The following is a 23,637-nucleotide window of genomic DNA, read 5'->3' on the forward strand; positions in this document are numbered from 1 at the left end:
AAAACTGAGTCAATGTGAAAATTCATGAAAGAAGTGCAGAAATAGCAGGTGAGCTTCCTTGTGTTCACTGGGACGTTATGATTAGTTTAATTGGTATTTGTTTGATTTTAGCCGCAGAATCTGTTTGTGCCACAGCAGAGCAGTGACTTTATAGTTGAGGGTTTCTGACCTCCTTTGACATGGTCGATGCAGAAATGAGCCCTTTGAAACAGTCCCTTCCCCAAAGAGATTTAAATGCCCTTTAAAAACTAACCACAGAAAGGAAAGTTTTCTAATTAGTTTCTTGATACTCTTATTTTATAAATGCTTAGTAAGTTGATTTCCCCAACACTGTCAAAAAATATGTGCAACTATATTTTAAATATTAGTTTTGCGATGTTATTGATGAAGAGTTTGGCACTGTATGAGAACCTTGTAATGCCTTAACAAGAATTCCGTTGAAATGTGGCTTTCCTTGCTGTCACAAAGTAGATGAAAGTATCCTCTTACTTAACTGGTTGCTTATGTATATATTAGCCTGAAGTGATGCTTGCTGCATGTGTTAGAATTTAAAGAATCAGCTGCCTGTTGGTTTTTTCAAGGATTGTCTTGGTTACCTCTTCTAAACACCTCTAACAAAACCAAACAGTTTGTTTGGGATTTGGCCCTTACCATCGGTGTGTATCATGCAGTCTTGTCAGTCGATGGTGATGATCAAAGTGTTAATCCAGATGCAGAGTCAGCAAGACAGTCCCTTCAGTTGTTCCACAAGTGCTGAGAGAGTCGTCAGCTCTTCTTGCACGGTATATGTCTTTAGATTTAATAACAAATGATACATGTGTGCAAATTGATACTTTAATTTTCTCCAAGCTAAGGGAAAAATGCAATGTGTTTTTACTACTAGCGTCCTTGATAAGAGCCTTATATTGCAATTTAAAAATCAAATAATTAAAGCTTGAAATACAAACAAACTAAGGAACAGGTTAGAAATTTTTAAAGCAATAATGTTCATAGACTGCAATATTCAAGCACAGCTAAACTTCCAACCAACAAGGATTACCATGGAGTCTGGTATGGGAGGTGGGAGTCATTTCATTGTTTTTATAATTGCGAGAACTTTGTCTTGAACTTTTCCGGTCACACCAGAGTATTTGTTTTCCACGCTTACACAAAAAGTAAGTTATCACAAACTACTTCTGTGAGGTGAGGTTCTTCCCACCCTCTTAAGTTGATAGAATGTGAGGAAGGAGAATAGATTTTTTTCCTTTTTCAGAAGCAATTTTTAGGGACTTAGGCTTATTTAGCCTGAAGGTCTGAGCACTAATGAGAGCACTTAGGCTCCGTCAAGGCTGCTGATTAGACAGCTCATCTATCAACTGAAGCATGAGAATCGGTGTCTAGGTGCCTTTTATACATTTTAAATGTGTGTGCATCGTCATTGCTTTGTACCTTTCCCTGAAAACTTTAATTGGGCTCTGCTATCAAAATGTGTGATAGAAGCCTAGCTAACAGACAATTGTAATAGTCCTAGCATTAGGACTTTTATTTGGAAATCAATAAATTTTAAATTACTACTTTTATTATGAAAATTAAGTCTGTACATTTGTGTTTATTAAAATTGAATATAGAAAACTATTCTTTTGAAAACTATATTTCATTCTTTTCTATTTTAATAGAAATGGTGTTTTTAAAGATATAATATCCTAATTAAATAACTATTTTTTAAAAGTACACTGTGCTCCCTAACTTTTTGACATTTCAAATTTTTAAAAGAAATTTTAAACCTCACTACTATCCTACACTAGGAGCAGCCTGTAATAACAGTTTAAAAAGCTTTCTGAACTATTTGACAAGATTTCTTAGTGCTGAGGCCATATGCTGCAGCCTTTAAGCTATTTCTTCCTATCAGTTTCATTATCACCTGCCTCTGAGTCTCCAATATCATCAGTAAGCACATGCAGAATCATAATTATGCCATGTACAAGTTCTTTGATAACATGTACAGTTTTCTTCTTAATTCTTTATCAAATGCATTGATCGTGGCATGTGTGCATTGATCCAGGTCCGCCATCTGGCTGTGTGTGATAAGCACAGTGGCATCTTTGCATTTCCACTGTCATTCATTGCACTACAATTTGGCTGCAGGGGAGTAGTGGCTGGGATTAGCCCTGTTCTGCTACTTACTTGCATTTTAAGTTGACACCTCTACAGCGGCTCAGACCACATTACAAACTGAAACACATACGCACGACTTAGTGATGTGACACTTCTCAATAAGCTTACTCCACTAGCTACTCAACAATCTGTAATTGGATTTGTAGGAATAACAGCAAAAGATTTCCTAAGAATTGCAAGGGACAGAAGGTGAAGTTTTCTCATTATTGGCAAAAGGCTAGGTATAGATTCTAGACGATTGGTATTTTCCATTAAAAACAAGCTGCCAACAGTTTGCAGGACATTTAAAAAAAAAAAAAACAGACTTGGAAAAGCATATGGTTTTCACATGTCCTTTACATTTTGATCACTTGTATGTTATGGGATTTTTCCAGTAAATTTTGAGAAAAGGGAAAACTTGGAAGTACATCAGGAAAATGACTCCCTGCATTGTTTCAGAGATATAAAACAATAAAAAGATAATTTATATTTATTTTCTTTATAGGAGAATTCCAAAACATAGTTAACTAATAAAAGAACTTTCTTGAACCCAGTCTTGGAAAGTAAAAAAATATTCCTGTGTGTGTGTGTGTGTGTGTGTGTGTGTGTGTGTGTGTGTGTGTGTGTGTGTGTGTGTGTTGGGTTTGCTAAAAATCCTTGTTTTATAATACCACTTTTTAAAAAAAAAAATCTCAAATGTCAAGTTTATACAGGAGAAAAGCCCTTTAGTGAAGCTCTATAGAGGTTAGCTCCAAAAAAGAAAAAAAAAAAAATGAATAAGCAGTTTTGAGGCAATCTTTGTAGGGACAAGGAATATGTTGTGCTTTAGGCAGAAGCATAGATCATAATGGATGTGGTGTGGGTTTTTTTTTTTTTTTTAACACTAAAGTTTCTCTAGGCTCTGCTCATTCTACTTGTATTACTGATGTCAGTATTAAACTCCCAACTCTTTTGGAACCTCATTCTGGGGAAATAAAAAGCTAGTTTTGAACAGATAGTTTATAAGTAATAGTGCTGGTGACAGAAGTTACACAGAAGGAAGGTCACTCTCATCTTAATACAAAGGTGAGTGGTGTTAGTGCTAGTCATCCTAGAATCTGTTACACTACTGCAACAGTATCATTTTATATCTGGAAAAAAATGAGAGACATCAACATCTGTCGCATATACATGTACAGGGAGTAGATAAGTTGGTATTCTTAGAAGTTTTTCTAGTTAAAGAATACAATTGTTCTTTGTTATGACACACACATGTCATACTTCTGAAGGGCTGAGTCTTACTTATCTGCATGGAGCCACAGGACTGTTTTACAGAATACTTTAGCACAAATACCTATGGTTTACTTTGACGTTACATTTTTTTGTTGTTGTTGGTTTCTCTACTTTAAATACTTGAACTGCTAGACCTTTTACTTTTTTTGCTGAGAAAGATGTATTTGTACCAGATTAGAAAAGCTAAACTGTTTCTTTACATTGAATAATCAGCCTGTCATGACAAATCTATCTCCTTCTGCATGAGTAGGTGCCAGCCTGACTGGCTTCTTTTAGGCTCACACTGGGTTTTAAGCTCGATCCATGTGCATGACTGGCAGTGCATTTGTTGGGCCAGATCTAAGGAGCCAGAGAGCGTTCAGCTCCTTTTTGCCTACAAAAGAGCAGCCAGACAACCAGCAAGAGGCCTTGGATATAACACAAGGTGATACTTAGTCAGCCATTCTTCTTTTTCCCTTATAATTTTTTTAAACTAAGAAGTTATCAGTTTCACAAAGAAAAGAGGAATTACATTATCAAAGGGTCCTCTTTTTGGAGGCCCAAACTATTTCCATTAGTTCTGCTAATGCAGTTTGAAGTTTTCAAAAACACAACATAATTGCTTTTATAATCCTAAAATAATTATTTTTAGAGAAAGATAGTAGCTACTAGGAATTCTTAAATATTAGTTAAATAAGTGAAACAAAATAATTACTGATTTAGAATATAAAGCACTCTGTTCCAGCTTTCTTCCAGAGATACTTAAAGGAAGGGCTCTTTTAGCACTGTTAATTTAATCATGCTCTTTTATGTTTAGAACTCTCCATTTGTGTATAGCATGTTACAATGCTCAGCAAAACAGATGCCACATTTTGAATAATACTTGGTAGATCTTGAAAGAATGATCATGAGAAACCTATAGAGTATGACATTTTCAATTTCATGAGTTGACTTAATGAAATCTACATTCTTGAAATACATGTCCTTTTTTTTTTTTTTTACTGAACTAGGCCTTTTATATTTCCTATTCCTATTTAAAAACTAGATCTCAAACTTAAATTTATGTTCTTTTACTATTTTGCCTGTGTGTATTAAACAAATCCAAAATTTAATGGTTACTACAAAAATAAATGTAATCCCCAAGGTTGATCAAAGATTTAATCTGACCAGATGGAGCAAACTTGAGAAAGATTCTGACTTTCCACTCTGTTTTGCAACAAGAAAGGCTGATGTTTTTTCTTTCTTCCTTTGTTAGAGAAGCAGAGATCAGTCCATCCCCAGAGAATGAGCAGGTGTGGCCATTTAAAGCATGTCTGCTTATATTATAAACCAGCGTAAGAAAAGTTTGAGATGAACTGAAAAGATCTGCTAAACAGTTTCAACGTTTCACCCTAAATCCTGTTTATTCAGTCAAGTATCCAGTGGTCTGCCCAAACCTCTGAAGTCCTTGTAGTTTTTTATTCTGTTTTCTGTAGAAGATGACTAGGTGAACTTTGGTAATCCTTGCCTCTGGACAAGCATGGATTTTTTTTTTTCTGTCCATACTTGGTGCTAATAAGAGAGCTTAGCTTCCTGTCTGTTGATGAAAAGGTGACAATCAAGTTCTTTTTCTTAGTTTATTATAAAACTGAGAATTCTAAGGACCATTTTGAGAAGCACTAAATAAAACTTTATATCAATAATTTATTTAGTTTAATCAAAGTCCAGTTACTAAAACTGTATAAAACACTAGTGCCAACACAAGAAAGAAACTCAGACTTTGGGTTTTGTCAGTGAGGGTAGGGGGAATTGTTCAGTTGTAAAATTTTTTATGGGGTAAAGATACAAATATTGTCTGATTTTTTTAAAAAAGTTTATTTCATGAAAATATAATAGATGCATGTTTCTTAAGCAAAAGGACTTTTGAATGTATATTTTGCAAGTGACTGAATGAAACTATTTCCTCTTGTAAAAGACACCCTTGGGTGGGTAATGACCTCAGAAGCTACACTGACAGTTTCTCATGTTCTAATTCACCTTCGCAAATCCATGGCACATTTTTGGCCTAAAGTAATGTCACTCTGTGACATTTGCGGCAAGAATAAAAAGGACCCCCCATAGCAGCCATTTTTATTTGATTCTTAAGATCCGAAGGCGGCTGAAAGAACAATTGAATAAAGTTGAGGGTTGGAGAAGCTTGATTTTCTTGTTCTCTGTGAAATGAAACTAGTCTTTTCTCCTTCCCTTTAAAAGCAGAATCTGCTAGGGGGTTGTAGCTGTGTCAGAGCTGCTGGGGTGCCACTGCTGATCACTTTAATTACTACAGCTAAGGAGGATAAAATTAAAAGTAGCGCCATTGAAGCAGTGGAAGAAAGCTTGCCTAGATGTCGGTGAACTGTGAAATATAAAAATTGCATACCAATACATTTTTATGGAAAGGAAACAAGGAATTACATTACTTATTCTAGAAGAGTTTGTCCGTAACTCGTCAAGTTTTACTAGTGCCTCTCTCTGTGTAGCAGATCATAGACCATTTCAGCACGATAAGGAAAATGGCAAACTGAAGCCTCAAGACATGCGGTGAAAGGCTGAATATTTTTTAGTTAGTGTCCAAAGTTATTAGCTCTGACCCAGCTTCTGTGTGATATTTTCTGTCTGATGCATGGGAAGTACAGGCTGGTTGGCCTCGCCTCTCTCTTCTAATTCAAAACTGGAGCCCAGGTTTTAAATGAATATAAATAAATTAGTTCGAATCACCTGTCTTCCTGAGCACCACAAAGGGGAACTTGAACTGATTGTAAAGAACAAAAACTTCTAATATCACAATAATAATGGGGTCTCTGAAAAATGCTAGGAGCATGGATTATGTAATCTATTGTGTAGATCATTGCTTTGAAATTTCAAGATGACACTGGATTTATTTCTTACTATGGCAATTATAATGGGTATGATGTTAAGCAGTGTATTTAAGTGAGATTCAGTTTCTATCAGTCAAGATACCAGTAGCTATCACACAGCACTGTGAAGGACAGAGACAAAGTGTATGAAAACATGCTAGCATTTCCTCACATTGTAACAATATTCATGGGAAGGGAGGCCTCCCAAAATAAGCTCCCATCACACTCTCTCTGTAGTACATTCATTTTAAAGAGGCAAGGTTAACCTCTTAAGTCATTCTAACTCTGCAGAAAAAGACAAATGTCTTAGAAACAGTAACTAACTGCTTCAGCTTACTTAGGTTTATATAATAAGATGTAAATGGAAGATAGGTTTGCCATGTGTTCAGCTTCCCTTTAATGATGGTGGCCCTCAGAGAAAAGACTTTTCACAAGTAAATTGATGATTTACTTATAACAGCAGGTCAGTCCTTGTCTTATTTTGTGTGTGGACTGGTCAAAAAAAGCTAACAGAAACACATTTCTATGCTTAGATTTAGGGGAAAAACATCATCAGAAATATTACCAACATACTTGAACAGTTTGTACTGAATGCTTTACTGAACTAATAAAGTGGTTATTGGCCCTACTCTCTGGTCATGTTGTCTTTGGTCATGAACAGTATAGCCACTTTTAGTAAATATGGTAAAATTCACAGATTTTGTTGCCATCTATTGTTTAAATATAGCCAAACTGTGCGTTGCTGGAAATTGAACACAACGTCTCGTGTATACGAAGTAAACATTCAATAACTGAGCTGTATCTCCAACTCCCACAATCTGACTTTTAGTGGAACCTACATATAAATGAAATAGCTCTACTTAAAATGAATCTCTCATCAGGAAAAAACTGAAAATTTGGGTCTACCAATTAAAGTAATATTGTTTATACAATCAATTGATACAATTGCAAGTTTTTCCTTCATGACTTTTTGTTGGGATGGGGAGCCATGGTGCTAGGGAATAAACCTAGAGCTTTTCACAGACAGACAAATGCTCTACCACTGAGCTACATTCCCATGACTTTTAACAATTATCTTTTATTTTCTCAGTTGGTTCTTACGGGTGAGAAAACAAACAATACAGATATGCCATCCCACTAGAGAGCTGTGGGCCCAAGCAAAATTGTCTCTGTGGTATAAGGACATGAGTAGAAAAGTAAATTAAGGCAATCTGATAGGGAACTAGAATTCTGTCAATCAGGCTCAAGATTTTGCTCTGTGTCTATAAACTTTGTTTACTGTAGGGTTTTATGAGTTGTAACCTGCCCTTGCAGTCTGTTAATGAGGCTAAATCTTGCTACTTGAGAATTGAATTACAGCACACCTCTGGGCTAATGGTTATAAACAGAAAGTCCCATTAGGGCTGCATTCTGATTTGTTCATTTGCATTTTTCTATTGTGTAGAGAACAATGATGGGTAAATAAGTACAAACAAACAATTTACATGGAAATTGATAAAGTGTGGTGATTAGTATGTAGAGTTATTTTTATTAATGATTGCCTACTTTAAGTCACACTCTTAGGGAGCTCTCAGCAACATTTGGGAGGTTGTAGCTCGTGAGAAAAAAAAAAGTAAGTTCCCATTTTGTACTTGGAAAGGTAGAATCTTTTATTTTATTTTAACTCAGTTAAAATGACCAAAGACTACGTCATCTTAGTCTGAATCATCATATTCTAGCTCTGTAAGAAGTTATTATTCATGTAATGAAATTGGCTTAAATCTTGTTGCCTGCGGCATATGAAATCATGGTTTTTATTAATGCTCTCACTCTCCTTAAGTTTGAAGGATACAGGGTTAGTAAAGGCTCAGCTTTCTTAGCTGGTCATGTTACTTGATCTTTTAGGACTTGTCTTATTTCTTTTAATATTGTATTTGTTTATTGGCTTGGGATTGTGAGTTCATGCACATGCCACAGCGTGCTTGTGGAGGTCAGAGGACAACTAGTCACAAAGGGCAACATTCTTTCCACCTTGTGGGCTCCAAGGATCCAACTCAAGTGTCTTTACTCACTGAGCCATCTCTCCTGCCTCTAGATTTTATGTGTTGGTTGGTTGGTTTTTTTAAACCAGTTGTATAGCCCAGGCTAGCCTAGAATACACTAAGGCTGCCCTTTGATTCCTAATTCTCTTGCCTCCATTTCCCAAATTCTGGGATTATAGATTAGTGTGCCACCACATCTGTTTTTAACTTGACATTTTGGGGATCAAATAATTGAATAGTTAAGAGCTGTGGAGTCAGACAGACATGGGTTGAACTATTGAATGTTTAGGTTTTGTGGCACTGGGATTTGAAGCCTGTTGTCATTAATTTAAAAGGGCAGGAGGGGATAAGAATTAAATGAAATAATGAAAAGAAAGCGTTTAGCACATGAGAGCTCAGGAAGTATCAGTAATTATCATTAAAATATCATCAATATCTTCATTTATTTATTCATAGTGTATATTCAGAGTTCAGAAAGACTGATAACAAGTGAAAGGTTTTTATATATTATTTTTATGTCTTCATTCTTACCCTGCATGTTATGCATTCCTCAGCTTACAAATGAGCTTGTTTCCAAAGGCTAAGAAAACTTCTCTTGAATGTTACACATCTCTTTTGCTTTTTCACTGCCTTACCCCAAGAAGTTACCATCTCATCTCCTTCCTTCCCTTCTACAGTTCTTATGTTAAAATAATGCTTATTACAAGAATACTTTGTTTGCATTATAGAAAATTAAAATAAGGACCACTTTTGAATCAGTCTTGCTGTACAATCCAGGCTCACCTCAAACTCAAAATCCTTCTGCCTTTGCCTCTGCCTCCCAAGTGCTTCAACTACAGCTGTTACCGTACATTGCACATACTCAGCTCAAAGTCTCCACTGTAACAATTTTGTATATTCTCAACAACTGTCTCCCCATGTGTGTGTGTCTGTATGTGCACGCTCTTGAGCTCAAACTTGTGAATATGTTCCCACATTTCTTATCAGTCTTGCCTTCCTTTGTAAACGATGGGATCAGACTCACATTTCTCTGAATCATTAACAGTGTCTCCCATAATGTGTTTAAGATAATGTGTAATTCTGTTTGTGGAGGTTGGTTTGGGGGCTGCTTTCTTGCTATATTGTTTGTTCTGTTTCTCTGTCCCATGTTAATGAATAAAATGGAAGTTATAGAAGCTTGGTAGGTTCACTTTAACACTTGGGATAGAATAAGTAATGTGCACATAATCATATCAAAACATACATGGTATGTGGTTGACCCAGTGTTAATGACAATAAGACCAACCTCTGAATTCAAAATCTCTTTTTTTAATTTCTTATTTACATATGGTCTCTCTATCTATCTTTTTATTGTGCTCACAGACTTTTATACAGTAAGTACCTAGGTCATATTGAGCTACAGTTACATAGTTTTCATTCATTCATGTGTAACTTCATTGATTCAGTTCATTGTGGTCAGTGTTCTTTTTGATAGTTGGAAGTGTGTCAATTTTTCTACCTAGTACTTCAGAATGTGTCCTGAGGCCTACCTGACACACCTATTAATCAACTCTTCTTAATTTGATGATGCCAAGATCTCTGGATTTTTAGCTATCTCAAAAAAAAAATCTTTAAAGAAGTACCCAGATTTGAGTTCCACCTATCTGATTTCTGCCTTGTACATCAATCCTGAGTGCCCCTTTTAAATTTTCTGACTAACTTCCAACACTCACTGCAATAGGTTGTTTGTGTTTGTTTCTGAGACAGGGTCTCTCTACATAGCCCTGGCTATCCTGGAACTCTGTGTCGACCAGGCTGGCCTTGAACTCAGAGAGATCTGCCTGCCTCTGCCTCTGAGTGCTGGGTTTAAAAGTGAGTACCACCACACCCAGCTGTGTTTTTTTCCTGAAAGCCTCTTCTGCTTTGTTGTTCATGATACATTGGTGTTCTTATCCGCTTCTTCTTCTGCACCACCTCCCTTTACATATAGATATTCTCCAGTTCTAGTCAGTGGCCTCCTTATTTCTCTTCAAGCTTCCATGTACACCCATCAACCTGTAGCCCTGGCTTTATATCACACCATAGCATCAGACTCACTACTAAAACCTTTACCTCTTCAGACTCACTCTGTTTCCTGCATTTCTCTTTCCTGTTCCTTTAGCACTTCCTCTTCCTGAATGTTGCTATAACTTCATTGGGATGTTCATAAGCCTACTAATTCATGTCTTTCTGGTTCTTCTGTGTTAATTTATATTACACATTATTGCTAGATTAATCTTTAATTTTCCGAAACTTAAAAAAAAAATAAGTCTATAAAAACAAACAACATAAAAAAGCCAACACACTGATCTAGCGTTGGTGGTGCACACCTCTAATCCCAGCACTCGGGAGGCAGAGGCAGGCAGATCTCTGTGAGTTCGAGGCCAGCCTGGCCCTCAGAGCGAGTGCCAGGACAGGCTCCAAAGCTACACAGAGAAACCCTGTCTCGAAAAACCAAAAAAAACAAAAAAGCCAACACACCAAACCACCTTCAGTGGTTTCTGCTGCTGTAGTGTATTCTTCTGTATAACTGTGTTGTTCTTACCTCCTATTCTCACATGCAACATTTGCCATAACCAGACAACATTAATCCCTGTCAATTCCAGATTCCACTTATTCTGCAAGTACAATGCAAAAGCCATGGGCCGTTTTGTCTGCCCCCAAGCCAAAAATATTGTTTCAAAGTTATGATTAAGTATTACTTTAAAAATATTTACATGTGTGTCTTAAGTTCACCTATTTGTTTTTTTTCTATTGCTACATAAGATATTCTGATAAAAGTAACTCAAAGAAGAAAGACTTTATTTCAGTTCATAGTTCAAGTATAGTTCATTATGGTGGGAAAATCCAGGCAACAGGATCCTACAGTAGCTGGTCACACTACAGCCTTAAGGCAGAAGAGGATAATGGCTTCATGCATGGCACATAGCTCCCTTTCTTCACTTCTGTAGTCCAAGGTGTAACCAGGGAACAAATGGTACCATCTGCAACTAAGTCACTCCAAATGACCTTTAATGGGAATGCCCAGAGGCCATCTCCCAGTTGGTTCTAGATTCTGTGAAGATAACAATTACTATCAGTGACCACTCACATATACAGGACAATATGGTGACAGAAGAAGGAGAACATTATTCCACCAGTGGAGTGGAATGTCAGAGGAGGCTTAGTGGATGGAAGCTGTATCTCGAAGAATGAGTACAAGTTAAATAATATGAGGGAACTGTGGTCCAAAAGAAGAAATAATATATTCAAACCACAGGTATATGTGATTGTGTGTGTGTGTGTGTGTGTGTGCGCGCGCGCGCATACATATATTTATATAAGCAATTTGATGTTTTATGGAGTTAGGAAATGTTAGAGAAGGGAGCCCTAAAAATATACTGGAGCCAGAGTATTGTAGGTTTCTCCTTATTTTATAAACTTCCAAGTTTACAAAGCAATTTCCCATTGCATTGGCAATTATATCTATGTGTTTTCATGAACACTGAATGTATATATCTTGTATGTGCACAGAAGACAGAGAAGGCATTGGGTGGCTTATTCTATCATTCTCCACCTTGGAACCTGAACCCAGCAAGCCCCAGCAATGCACCTGTCTCATTGCCCCCACAGTGGTAGGGTTATTAGTTGTATGGGAAAATCATAGCTAGCTTGTTCCATGGGTGCTGGCGTCAGATCTCAGGTTCTCATAGTAGCATAGGATTTTCTCTTAACTGCTAAGCCATCGCTTGAGCCCCTGCTTACAATTCTTAATAACCCCTTCTAAGTAGTCAACAACTATCCTGCCTATTTGTTGTATGATTTAATAATTTTAAATTCAAAAACTTTATTAGGCTTTATTGGTTTTTTCCTTGTGCATCTAGGAGGAGATGTAGCGAAAAAGAATTTCATAACAACATTATGTTATGGTTGGCAGTTTTTAAGTTGGAACTGTAACTGGTATACTGTCTTCACTTTTACTCTATGGAAAAAATAGCATTCCTATATTTGACCTATATCATGTAGCTGTATTTATAGTATCAAGGTATCAAGGTGTCTTTTAGACAGTACTCAGTACCTTTATTAGAAAATGGCAAGTTAAATATTATTCCTGAAAAAATATTATTAATTAAAATTCTACTCTGATTAATGTGACTTTCTTCTCTAAGTCTGTTCTTATATTAATAATGTCTGCCTTTTTAAATAGTGTGTATTGCTAAACATTCTCTAATGTAAATTTGTGATGGACATTTTAATGTAGTGATTTGTAAATGTTTTAAGAGATGGTGCTAAGGTGTCTCCTAAGAATGGTGTGACTTCCAGCTGATGCAGAGCATCCTGCTTATAATGTGGGCCAAGCACCATGCTGTAACCAGCGCCTATCACGATGATCAGATTGAAAATGAAATTGCATTTCTGTCAATTACTGAGCTGGCAACTGTTCAATATATCTTAGCAGCAAGATGAAGAGAGACGTCGGCAGCTGAGAGAGAGGGCTCGTCAGCTAATAGCAGAAGCTCGATGCGGAGTGAAGATGTCAGAACTTCCCAGCTATGGTGAAATGGCTGCAGAAAAGTTGAAAGAAAGGTCAAAGGCATCTGGAGGTGAGCTAAAGAATCTTGTAGCATATTCTACAGAGAACCCAGAAATCTCCGGTGGACCTTTTAGAACTTGTTAGTCTTACTTCAAAATGTTACATCAAAACCATAAACTTTCTAGCCTATTGGTACTTTTTTAAGCTAAAGGAAGTATTATAGATCATAAGAGAACTATTATTATTTGCAAGTCAACTTATTGTCTTAATTTTTAATGTAAGCTTCATTCTTTAGCTTGGACACGGGGGAACAAGCCTGTAATCCTGGCATTTAGGATGCTGAGGCAGCAGTGATTTCAAGCTTGAGCCTGGTCTTGGCTGTACAGCAAGACCCTATTTCAAAATCAAAAAGAAGAATAAAAATTAGACTGGGATAGAGGAAGGAGGAAGAGGAGTTGGCACTTCTTAGCAGAAACCTGGTATAGAATTTAATGATATACCCCTTGATGCCTCACTGTTGCAAGAGTAGGTGAAATGCAGTTTTGTCCTTCCTATGTAGCCTGTGGGACTTGTTAGTGGTGAGCTTTTCCACAGGAAACTTTGCTTGGGTTATGCTGGAGATTGAACCCAGGGTCTTATGCATACTAAGTGTGCATCTTGTCACTGAGCATTACTACTAGCTCCAGGATTTTCCCTTTGAATGAGATCTTTTAAGTGATATTTTTGTGCTGGTAACATGGCTCAGCTAGTAAAAGCACTTTTCACTATGCCTGCTGTCTTAAATTCAGTCCTTGCAATGTACATGGTATAAGGAAAGAATCAATTTCTATACTTTGTCCTTTGACCTCCACTGTGCACTGTGTCATTCCCCCTTCCTGACCACATATAAAATGAAATAAAAAATTTTTGAAGTAGTTTTAGCCAGGTGTGATAGTATATACTTGTAACACCAGAATTAGAAGATAAAGCCGAGAGCATCAGGCCTAAGCCACATGAGAGTCTTATAGCCCAATATTTAAGAATTGGTAGTGTTCCATATCAGTTTCCTTTAGGTCATTTTTATTGTCTTCACTTTGAGAGGGTCATCTTCAGTATTTGCAGATTACTCTAAGCTTAATGTTGAAACAAGGAGCATATAAACAAAAATAATTTTAATTTTGCCTCTCAGTACTCAGTTTGGTCATCCTTAATTTGAAACTGCACTTTTTCTGGGAGTATAGTCAAGAGGCCTGTGAGCTTTTTATTTCAAAGACTCATAATTTACTTATCTAGCAAAACTTATTAGGTACTTGTCCTTAGTTCATCTTAGACTATTGTTACCCTGAAGACTAGACAAATAAGGACTTGAATAAAACCTTGAGAGCTGAATCAAAAGAATGCTCTCTCTAGTTCAATAGTAAGTTTCTTCAAAGTAAGCTAAAATGTACTGCTTTCAACTTTTAATTGATTCCTTATATTAAAAGCTTACTGTGTAAGATGACAATGTCAAGGAGGCTAGGAATAAAGTTGTAGTTAATGGCATAGGGTAAGGTGGCTGGCTAAGTAGTTGGTGCTATCTTTGTGATACAACCCAAGATGAAGTCTTCAAATTCATGTCAGTGGTAGAGTATTTGTCTGCCACAAATCAGGCCCTAGGTTCAATCAGTCTTACACACACAGACACACACATACAGAATAAATAAAATAGATAAAATAATTTGTCAAAGGCTATAGACCCTCTCCTCAGATGAAATATTAAAAAAAAAAAATACAACCCCAGTTGCAAGTGTATATCAAGTCTAGACTAGACCAAGAATTGCAGACCATGACTGAAGTTCTTCCTACAGTGGGGAAAAACAAAGACCTGGATTTGACATCATTTAACAGTCAAAGTAAATACAGTGAACAAAATAAATAAAGGAGTTGAAGCTAAGGTTAGTTCTGTTCAAAAGCACAGTGGAATTTTCCCTTGTACCTGTTCATCTCCTTATCCTGTCTTTCCCTACTGGGTCCATCTGCTAATCTCCATTCTGTATGAAAATGTCTGGGTAAGAAATCATACTTGCCAATGTCTGTCTGGCTTCTTTCACTTAACAAACGGATCCCATTTCCATTCTTGTTGTTATGGTTCTGTATTAGTCTGTTGACTTTGTGAACATTTTCTTTAACAGTTCATGGATGAATACCATGACCCTATAACTTGGCGTTTTGTGAATATTACTACAAAAACATACAAGTGTCGATGAAAAACAAAAATCTAAGGCAAGTAGAGCAGACATATTGTCTGTCCTAGGATGAGCCTTGGTCTGTATTAATAAAGAAGCAGGTGTGAGACCAACCTCAATAGCAGGTCTTCCCCCAACCTCAACACCCTGCACTGATTGCATGTATAAGCTGTAATGATCAAGGCTGTGAGTTGAAGAGAGACCTTTAGGAAATGTAGAGTGAAAGTCTTCCTGACATACATACATACATACATACATACATACATACATACATACACACACACACACACACACATACATGCCTGTCTGGCAACTCCAGCCACTTTTCTAAGCCAGAATTCAGCAAACTCTTCATGTGGGCCAGAGTAAATAATTTACACTTGCAGACCACCTGGTCTCTAACACAGCTGCTCGGCTTGGCCCCAAAACAGACTTGAAATATATTTGAATGAATGAGTATAGCTTTATCTGCCCCTCAAAAGCCGTAAGATGAATTCTGTACCATCTGGTAGTTTGCTGACCCTTATATTGCATATCCAAAGTTCACATTGATTCATAAGAATTCAGTTCCTGTGATAGTATGAACCACTAAATGCATTGGGCCAAAATACAATCTTAAAGATTTTCAATGATTTGTATTTTCATCTTCTATTAGGACTATAATATTTGTATTGCATTTCCTATCTTTTGTTTGGTCTGTATAGAACTTTGGCAGTTCTGAATTTTATGGAGATCTTGGTTGAGAATATTTTTTTAAAAGGGGGGTGGAGGATAAGTGAGAAACTTCTTTCTGACTCTTATTTTTCTGAACATATTTTTAATGATACCTAGAATTCTTTTCTTGGCATTGTGGGTCATCCTTTTATCACCAGATATCCTGGTTTCCATTCATGTGTAAGAAAAGAGGATAAGATTGGCTGTATTGCTGTGCTATAGTGGTGCACACTATCAGGGCTTTATTTAGCTCACCGGGTTATACAGTGTCAGTGGCACATGTCTTCACATTCTATTGCATAGCTGATATCTCATTTCCCTGCACATGTAACACAGACCACAGACCATCCTTCTCTCTCTTTCATTTATGTACTGGATTTCTACTTTAGGTTCTGCTCACCTACTAGATTTTTCATGGTTAGCCTTGAACACTAAATTGATTGATATGTGTATAGATACATAGACATAAATGTAGTGTCTTTCAATACATATATGCATGTGCACACACACACACACACACACACACACACACCTAAACATGTACCTTAGTTCTGTTACAATGCATTTCAAGTATTCCCCCAGGTTGGGCATGGTGCTGTATTAATTGCTGAAAAGAATTTATTGTTCATTTCAAAACTGGTTAGTGACTGGAAAGTATTCATAGGATGAGCTGATAGAAGATCAATTTTTATTTTGTCTTCACAAACAGTAATTATTTTGTGTAAGTCTAGCAATACTGAATGAATCCATCTAGATTATTTGTAAGTGGTAGTATAAATGGGGGTTTCATTTTTTTCTGGAAAGAACACATATGGCACCTGTTTAACATGACACAGCACTTGGCAACTTACAAACACCCAGATCTATCCACATTTCTGCTCTTCACCACTTTCTACAACAAAACCATTGTTTCAGGTTAGTTGAAGTGCTTGCCTCACCTCTTACTCCTTCTCATACCCCAGCATCCAGTCAGTTTCATTTCAAACCTCATCATAGCTCTTTTAAGTTGGGCTCTCCATACTGCTTCTTCAGGTTATAACAGTTTGGTTTTGGTTTTTGGTTTTTTTGGAGTAAGGCAATGAATGCTAAATCTTGTACTTTGGCTTCAGATTAATTGTGGTTAGTAATAATCAATAGTGACTGATTGACAGCAGCAAAGTATAACTAGCTCTCCTGAAATCATTAATAGTTAATGTCTCTGGCACAGATTACTGCACTTGGAAGTATTTGCTAATTCATTTATAAGCAACAGAATGATTTGGATAAGTTTTGAGAACCATGACTTGAAGGTGTTCAACTTCAGGAAACGGCAGAATAGCTGTGCTGGGCATATTTAGTCAGAAAAGAGCTCTCAGCTGACCATACTTAGGTAGTATAGCCACACATGTGATGCCTTAGCTGCTGCTCTCTACCCGACAGGAGGAGGCATGTTCCAATCTTCTTTTTCTTTGTTGTTTTCTTCTTCTACCTGGCTTATACAGTAGATGGGAAGTCTGTTAAATGTTAACTATTATTAGCATTTTTGGTGGCTAATTGGAAAACCAAAATTCAAATGCGCTTACTATGCATTTAAATGAAACTCAAAGTTTTGGATATTTTTTCACCAAATCAACTTTATTTTCATCTGTTATTGTATTAGAGATTATAAGTAGATTATACAGTAAAACACAAGGACTTAATGAGTTCAGTGATTCAGAGACAGTGGGTGGCAAATTGTCAAAACTTCTGCATTTGCTTTGATGTGATAATTCAGCTTTGACATAAGAATGTAAAATATAACTGTTGAATCCAACAGTGGAAAAGTAACTTAAACTGAGTTCTTAACTTGCTTATCTTTGTCATACTTCAGTTTGAGCAACTGTCACTGAAATATTAGTTTTTCTTCCTTAGGGTTGAGGACAAAGGGTATAAGATATAAATCATATACTAACATTATTGCTGCATGTTCTTACAGATGAAAATGATAACATTGAGATAGATACTAACGAGGAGATTCCTGAAGGCTTTGTTGTAGGAGGTGGAGATGAACTTACTAATATAGAAAGTGACCTTGATACTCCCGGTAATTTCAAATCATAAATGTTTTGTGTCTATTGATTGCATGGCAAACTTTGTTTATATTTTTATATCGCATCAATAATAACTTGTTTTTGTAGTCTCTTTACATCTTGTGCCCTCATTATCATTTAGTCAAATCCACCTTCCATTAATTTTTATGTTATTTTGTTTTCAGTTGAATGTTCAAATAGCTTAACATTGGTACAGTAAATTTTAACATAGGTTCTTTTATTACTAATAATCACTCTAAGTTTCAGTTGATAGGGATCAATAAGTGGTTCCCTCACTGCTTCAGCATTATGATGTGCTGTTGTGTACCATATGTGGAATAGCTATGGAATAGTTCAGATCTAACTCTAAACCCCATAGATCAGACTCACTTAGTTTAGACAGTACTAGGTATGTTGGTACATAAGGGTGAGGCAGGAGGGTAGCGAGTGCATTGTTCCAGGCCAGTCTGGACTACATAGCAAGTTTGAGGCCAACCTGGGCATTGTTGTAAAATTTTTCTCTCAAAAGAGATGCTCTTAATTGTATTATTTAGCATATTCTTTGCTTCCTTTAAATATTATTACTGTTTTACATAGGCTGAACAATTGATTGCAGTAGGAAATTTTGAAAACTCCTTGTTACATGGCAATTAGATTAATGTCACATCTTCCGGCAAGTCAGTGGGTCACACTGCAATTCATCTTTATTCTTCTTTAAAATATAAAGATGCTTTCTTTATATTTTGTATGTGTTCTCTATGCCTTGCCTTCAGAATTAGCAGCAAGTAGCAATCCAAAGTTGTATATACCCAAGTGGCTCCAGAAATGTTTCTCAAGTTGAATTCTTACAGTAGTAAAAACTCTTCTCTTTGAACATTCGAGTAAGGGTTCGAGTCTCTAATAAGTGCCCTGACCTGCTCAAAGTCAATGGGATGACAGGAGAGGTCTTCCCCACCTTTGGTATGTCCTTGCAGACTGACTCTTTGTTACTTCTCCAGAAAACAACCAGCCAGGGTCTTCTTAACCACAAGGAGCACTTGAGAAAACTTAGGGCCTTTGTCAGTACCCCCTCATGACTCAGGAGTAAGATATACTATTTCAGTGTAACAGCCAGTGTACTTAAAATAGTTCAAGGAAACCCTAATATTTAAGGAAACCATTTCATGTTTAGCTCAAAATTAAAATTACCTTTTATACTCTTTTTAATAAACCTTTTTGGTTTTTATCTTTTTAATGTGCATGGGTGCTTTTCTAACAGATATGTCTGTGTAGCACATTATGTGCCCAGTGCTTTTGGAGGCCGGAAGGAGACATTAAATCCCCTGGAACTAGAATTACATCCAGTTTTGTGCCTCCCTGTGGGTTCTGGGAATCGAACCTGGGTTTTCTGTAAAAGCAGTCAGTGCTCTTAACTGCTGAGCCACCTCTAATTTCTTTAATAAAGCAGTAGAATTTATCTTCAGTTTTCCTTTAAGAAAAAATTTCTTTTTGCTATCTACCTGTCCTCCCTTTACAATTAGCACAAAATTCTTTCTTAGAAACTGAACAGGGGAGGAGAAAGAGGGGAGGGAGGAAAGAGCAGAGAGAGGGAAAAGAAGGGAAAAGAATTCTCAATATCCTTTTACTGCTGAGGACTTGAAGATTGACTTCTAATTATGGAATTATAATATTAGTAAAATAAGCAATATGTATGTCCTTCTTTTAAAGTAGATTCAAAAGATAGGGGAAATTAAACATTTCTTAGGTAATGTGGAGAAATTAGCTATTATAACTCTTATAGGATATTTTAAAAATCTGGTTAATTTTAATCCTGGCAGGCTTGACTCTTACACTTGGGGGGAAAATTCTCTAGGAGATGGGGAGATGGTTTAGTCGAAAAAGTGCTTGCAATGCACTCATGAGGCTCTGATGTTCAGCTCTCCAGCCCCCAGGTAAAAACCCAGGTGTGGGAGCCCCATTCTGTGAACTGCACTGACAGGGAAGAGACAGTCCAGCCAGGCTAGCCCAGAGCCTGAGTGCCAGGTTCACTGGGTGGAAGACCCAGTCTCAAAAGTATCAGGTGCTACTAAGGAAGGCATCCAGTGTCAGTATCTGACACACATGTACATGCACATACACACAAGCAAATCCACACATGTGCACACACACACAAACAGTAAATAATAAAAAGTAAAAATTAAAATTCACTGCTGATAAGGAAAGCATGTCTCCATCTCCTATTTGGCATTATTAGGGATTTTTGTTTTGTTTGAGATAGACTTTCACTGTAGCTCAGGCTGGTCTGGAACTCCCTGTGTTAGACTAGTCTACCCTGGCACTGATAATCTGCCTGCTTCAGCCTCCCAGCTGCTAGTATTACAGCATGACCCAACTTTCCCCACAATCAATACAGCTCTTCAGCATGCCATAGTTTAGGCATGTGCAGACACAGGCTTTGCAATCCATAGCTGTGATTATGATAATAAAAAGCAGGAATACAAACTGGAGTCTGGAAGCACACAGAAAATGATATAATTTTTATCCTGCTTTATTTTCTCCAAAATTCCTTTTTTAATATGTACATAAAAGTCATAATGTTTTAATAATAAATTGTTCAATCTTTATCTTGGTTTGACCATAGTTCATCAGATATTGTTTAAAAAAGAAGCCTGGTACTATAAACTGAAAAATTTGCATGAAAGTAATGATAATGACATTTATTAAGAATATTATAATTAGAAAAGTTATTAATCTTTGTGAAAAATACCATTTTCCAAAAGTTGGCATGTCTTTTACAACCATTTTATCAAAAAAATCACTTTGTGTGAATTTTAAGTAGAAATATTTGTTTCAGCTTACTTCTGAACCACTTTATTATTAGAAATTAATACACTTGGTAAAATAATTTGAAATCTTTTCTTTGAAAAGTTATAGCCACAGGTTGGTTTCTTTCCATTTCTATCCATATTTAATACATTCTCAAGTCATGATAATCTTTATTGTATTTCTGCTATTTGAGTAGAAAGTATTTGCAAACATACACTTTTGATGCTGTATATATATATATGTATATATATATATATATATATATTTAAACACTGGATTCTGACAGTGTGTATGTTACTGAGATCATGTTAATAACATGTTTCAAGATGATATTGCATGTGTAAATTTAACATACTAAAATAATTGAAATGCTAAAATAATATAAATTCAAGTGTCAGGGTTTGCTAGTGGCAGGCATCTGTAATCCCAGCGCTTGGGAGGTAGAGGCAGGAGAATCACTGCAAGTGCAGGCCCAGCCTTTTTGACAAAGTGATTTCCAAGCTAGCCAGGAATACAGGGGAAGATACAATCTCAAAATAATAATAATAATAATAATAATAATAATAATAATAAACAAAAAAGCATCTCTTTAATATCTAGTTTGTTGTTTTATTGTGTACAGTGTATATAGTTATGTATATGTGTATGACATATTTCTGTTTTTCAGGTAATCATAATGAATATTACCTATAGCATAAATTCATTATCTTTAGGCATGTTGGCCATATTTTAAAGGATTAATTCTGAGGGTGAATATATGGCAAAACAGCTCTCCATGTGTCCAATCTGATGTGTTGTCTCAGCCCCAATGTCTTTTGAAATTTAATAATATTCTTGTGATGTCACTTAAAATTGCCAGCCTGTGCATCTCAGTCCTTTTATTGTCATTCATCATATTTGCATGTTTAACAGAACAAAATAGTAAGTTGGTAGACTTGAAGCTGAAGAAACTCTTAGAAGCCCAGCCACAGGTGGCAAACTCACTCTCCAGTGATGCCCAGAAAGCTGCAACTGATACCTCAGAACAAGGAGTAAAGGTAAATCTTACTAACTTAACAGCTGTCTCCTCAGCTTCACCCCAGAGAAACTGCTGTTTCATTTACCTCAAGCAATTCAAGGGTATACAGAAACTTTTCTTGAACTCTGATTTTGCTAAGAGGAATATTGCCAAGAGAATTCTCTCGTGGTTTTCTGCCTAAACCTTTTACCCATGAAAATGAGCAATTAGTGTTATTTCTAAGAATCCACCATACCTGAACAATATAATATAGCATTTACAGCAGTTGTTTGTATGAAATTTGTGCCATCATGACTCTTATCTGCTGTAGCATTTAGTGGCATTGTGCACATGCCATTATTGTTATTACAGGCTCTTTATTGTCCCCACCCAAGCATCACACCTCCTTTCCCCACATTCTGTCATTAGCATTTCTCCAAGCTTTGGGGACTTGCAGTCCTGGGTAACTTTCACCCACCTGCGGACTGTGGGGATTGCCCTGCTGACTGAAAGGATTTCCTCCCCCTGACAGAGCTGCTTTGAAGACCCAAAACAATGGCTCTCATTGCTCCCTGTAAGGGCGTCTGTAATTGGTGATGAAAGTATGTGGTGGAGGCAGAAGACTTTTCGTCTCTATCTCTGAATAAAAGGAAGCCTAGATTGGGTCTGGTGCCTTTTTTTTTTTTTTTTTTTTTTTTTTTTTTTTTTGCGTTCAATTTAGCTTTCTGCTCTGGATTTAATGCAGAATGAAGCTTGCCTAAGAATAATACAATGGATTGAAAAGGCTAACTGAATTAGTGGGTTTAGAGGAATACATTTGTAAAGTGGCAGAAGTTCCTAGTCATAAAAGGGTTTCTTAAAATGGGATTTGCTAGCTAATCATATTGATATTTTAGTATGTTGCCAGCCCTAAAAATATTAGCCATGTTTGTTTATCTTAGTAAAGACTCCAGTTTTGGACTATTGAGTGATCATTAAAATAACAGTAAAAAAATCATACTTTAAGAAATTAAAGCCAAAAATATTTGTATCCTAATTATGTAGTTAAGATATTCTAAGGTTGATCATAATGATAAATACATCAGACAACTTTTTAAAAAATTAAGCAGTTGTTTCATTTTGATAAGTTAGTCATCTACACATATGAAACTGATTTTGTTTTCCAAAAAGCTCTTTTGTAGTAATTTCTAAAGTTATTCCAACAAAACATAGACTTTAAACAGATTGCATTTGTATGACTCTTTTTAGTTGGGGTTTTGAAAATGGTGTTTAGAAAGAACATACAGCGCCCATCTGCTCCCATGCAGCTTTCAGCATTGATTTGGGTTTTTATTTTTTTTAATAAAATGCAGTTTACACATTTATAAATGAGGCATTCTGTGTTTGTGGAAAAGGATAAACTGTTACCTTCCCTAGAGGATTCTGTATCCCAGGCCTCCTTGAGGCTAGAGAATAGGCCATTGGAGGGCTCCCTCATTACTGATTGTCTCAATGCAGAGGAAGGGCAAAGTCTTGGTAGCTTTTGATAACCAGTTTCAGCATTCAGCAGGCTCAGCTATTAGTCATGCATCTTAGCCTCTCCCTATTTACTTTCAAAACACTTAATAAAAATAATAAAAGATTAGGTATAAAATGAAATATTTGTTTGGTACACAGCACCTCGGTATCTGCAGCTTCCACACACTGCAGTGGTTCAGTCTTCTGGGATATTTCTTGTTGATAGAACCATTTGAATTTGTTACCAGTATTAACATAGGAAGCTCCAGAAAAGATAATTGTAGTTTCCTTGGCTGTAAAGGGCTTACTTACAAATCAGGCTTTGGGAAGTTATAGCTGATGAAATTCAGTTCAGTGGGGTAGTGTTATAATCCTACCTTTTAGCCCTCACCCAGCATTAATGGTTTATCTGAATGGGCATAAAATTGGAAACTACTTCTTCTTGTCATACAAGTCTTCAGGACTACAAGCAGATGGGGCAGAGGAGGTAACATGGCTTCTAATGATGCTTATCACCAGCAGAAGACGCAAGGGCTCATAGTGTCTGACACCTAAAAGTC

At 36.4% G+C, this 23,637-nt stretch overlaps 1 protein-coding gene across 10 annotated transcripts in view; it reads left to right on the plus strand.

Annotated features, from left to right (window-relative positions):
- The window catches only part of Ehbp1 (EH domain binding protein 1), a 270,164-nt gene that overhangs the window by 202,974 nt on the left and 43,553 nt on the right, over nt 1-23,637 (plus strand). For 7 of the 10 annotated variants that reach the window (XM_035453507.1, XM_035453512.1, XM_035453510.1 and 4 more), the window contains 3 exons: nt 12,735-12,882; nt 17,685-17,792; nt 21,496-21,620. In XM_035453507.1, the coding sequence (XP_035309398.1) occupies nt 12,735-12,882; nt 17,685-17,792; nt 21,496-21,620 (381 nt within the window). The remainder of the gene's footprint in view (nt 1-12,734; nt 12,883-17,684; nt 17,793-21,495; nt 21,621-23,637) is intronic. The other 3 variants (XM_035453508.1, XM_027388047.1, XM_027388048.2) reach the window with 3 other exon arrangements.

Source organism: Cricetulus griseus, assembly GCF_003668045.3.
Source record: "Cricetulus griseus strain 17A/GY chromosome 1 unlocalized genomic scaffold, alternate assembly CriGri-PICRH-1.0 chr1_1, whole genome shotgun sequence".
Taxonomy (NCBI): domain Eukaryota; kingdom Metazoa; phylum Chordata; class Mammalia; order Rodentia; family Cricetidae; genus Cricetulus; species Cricetulus griseus.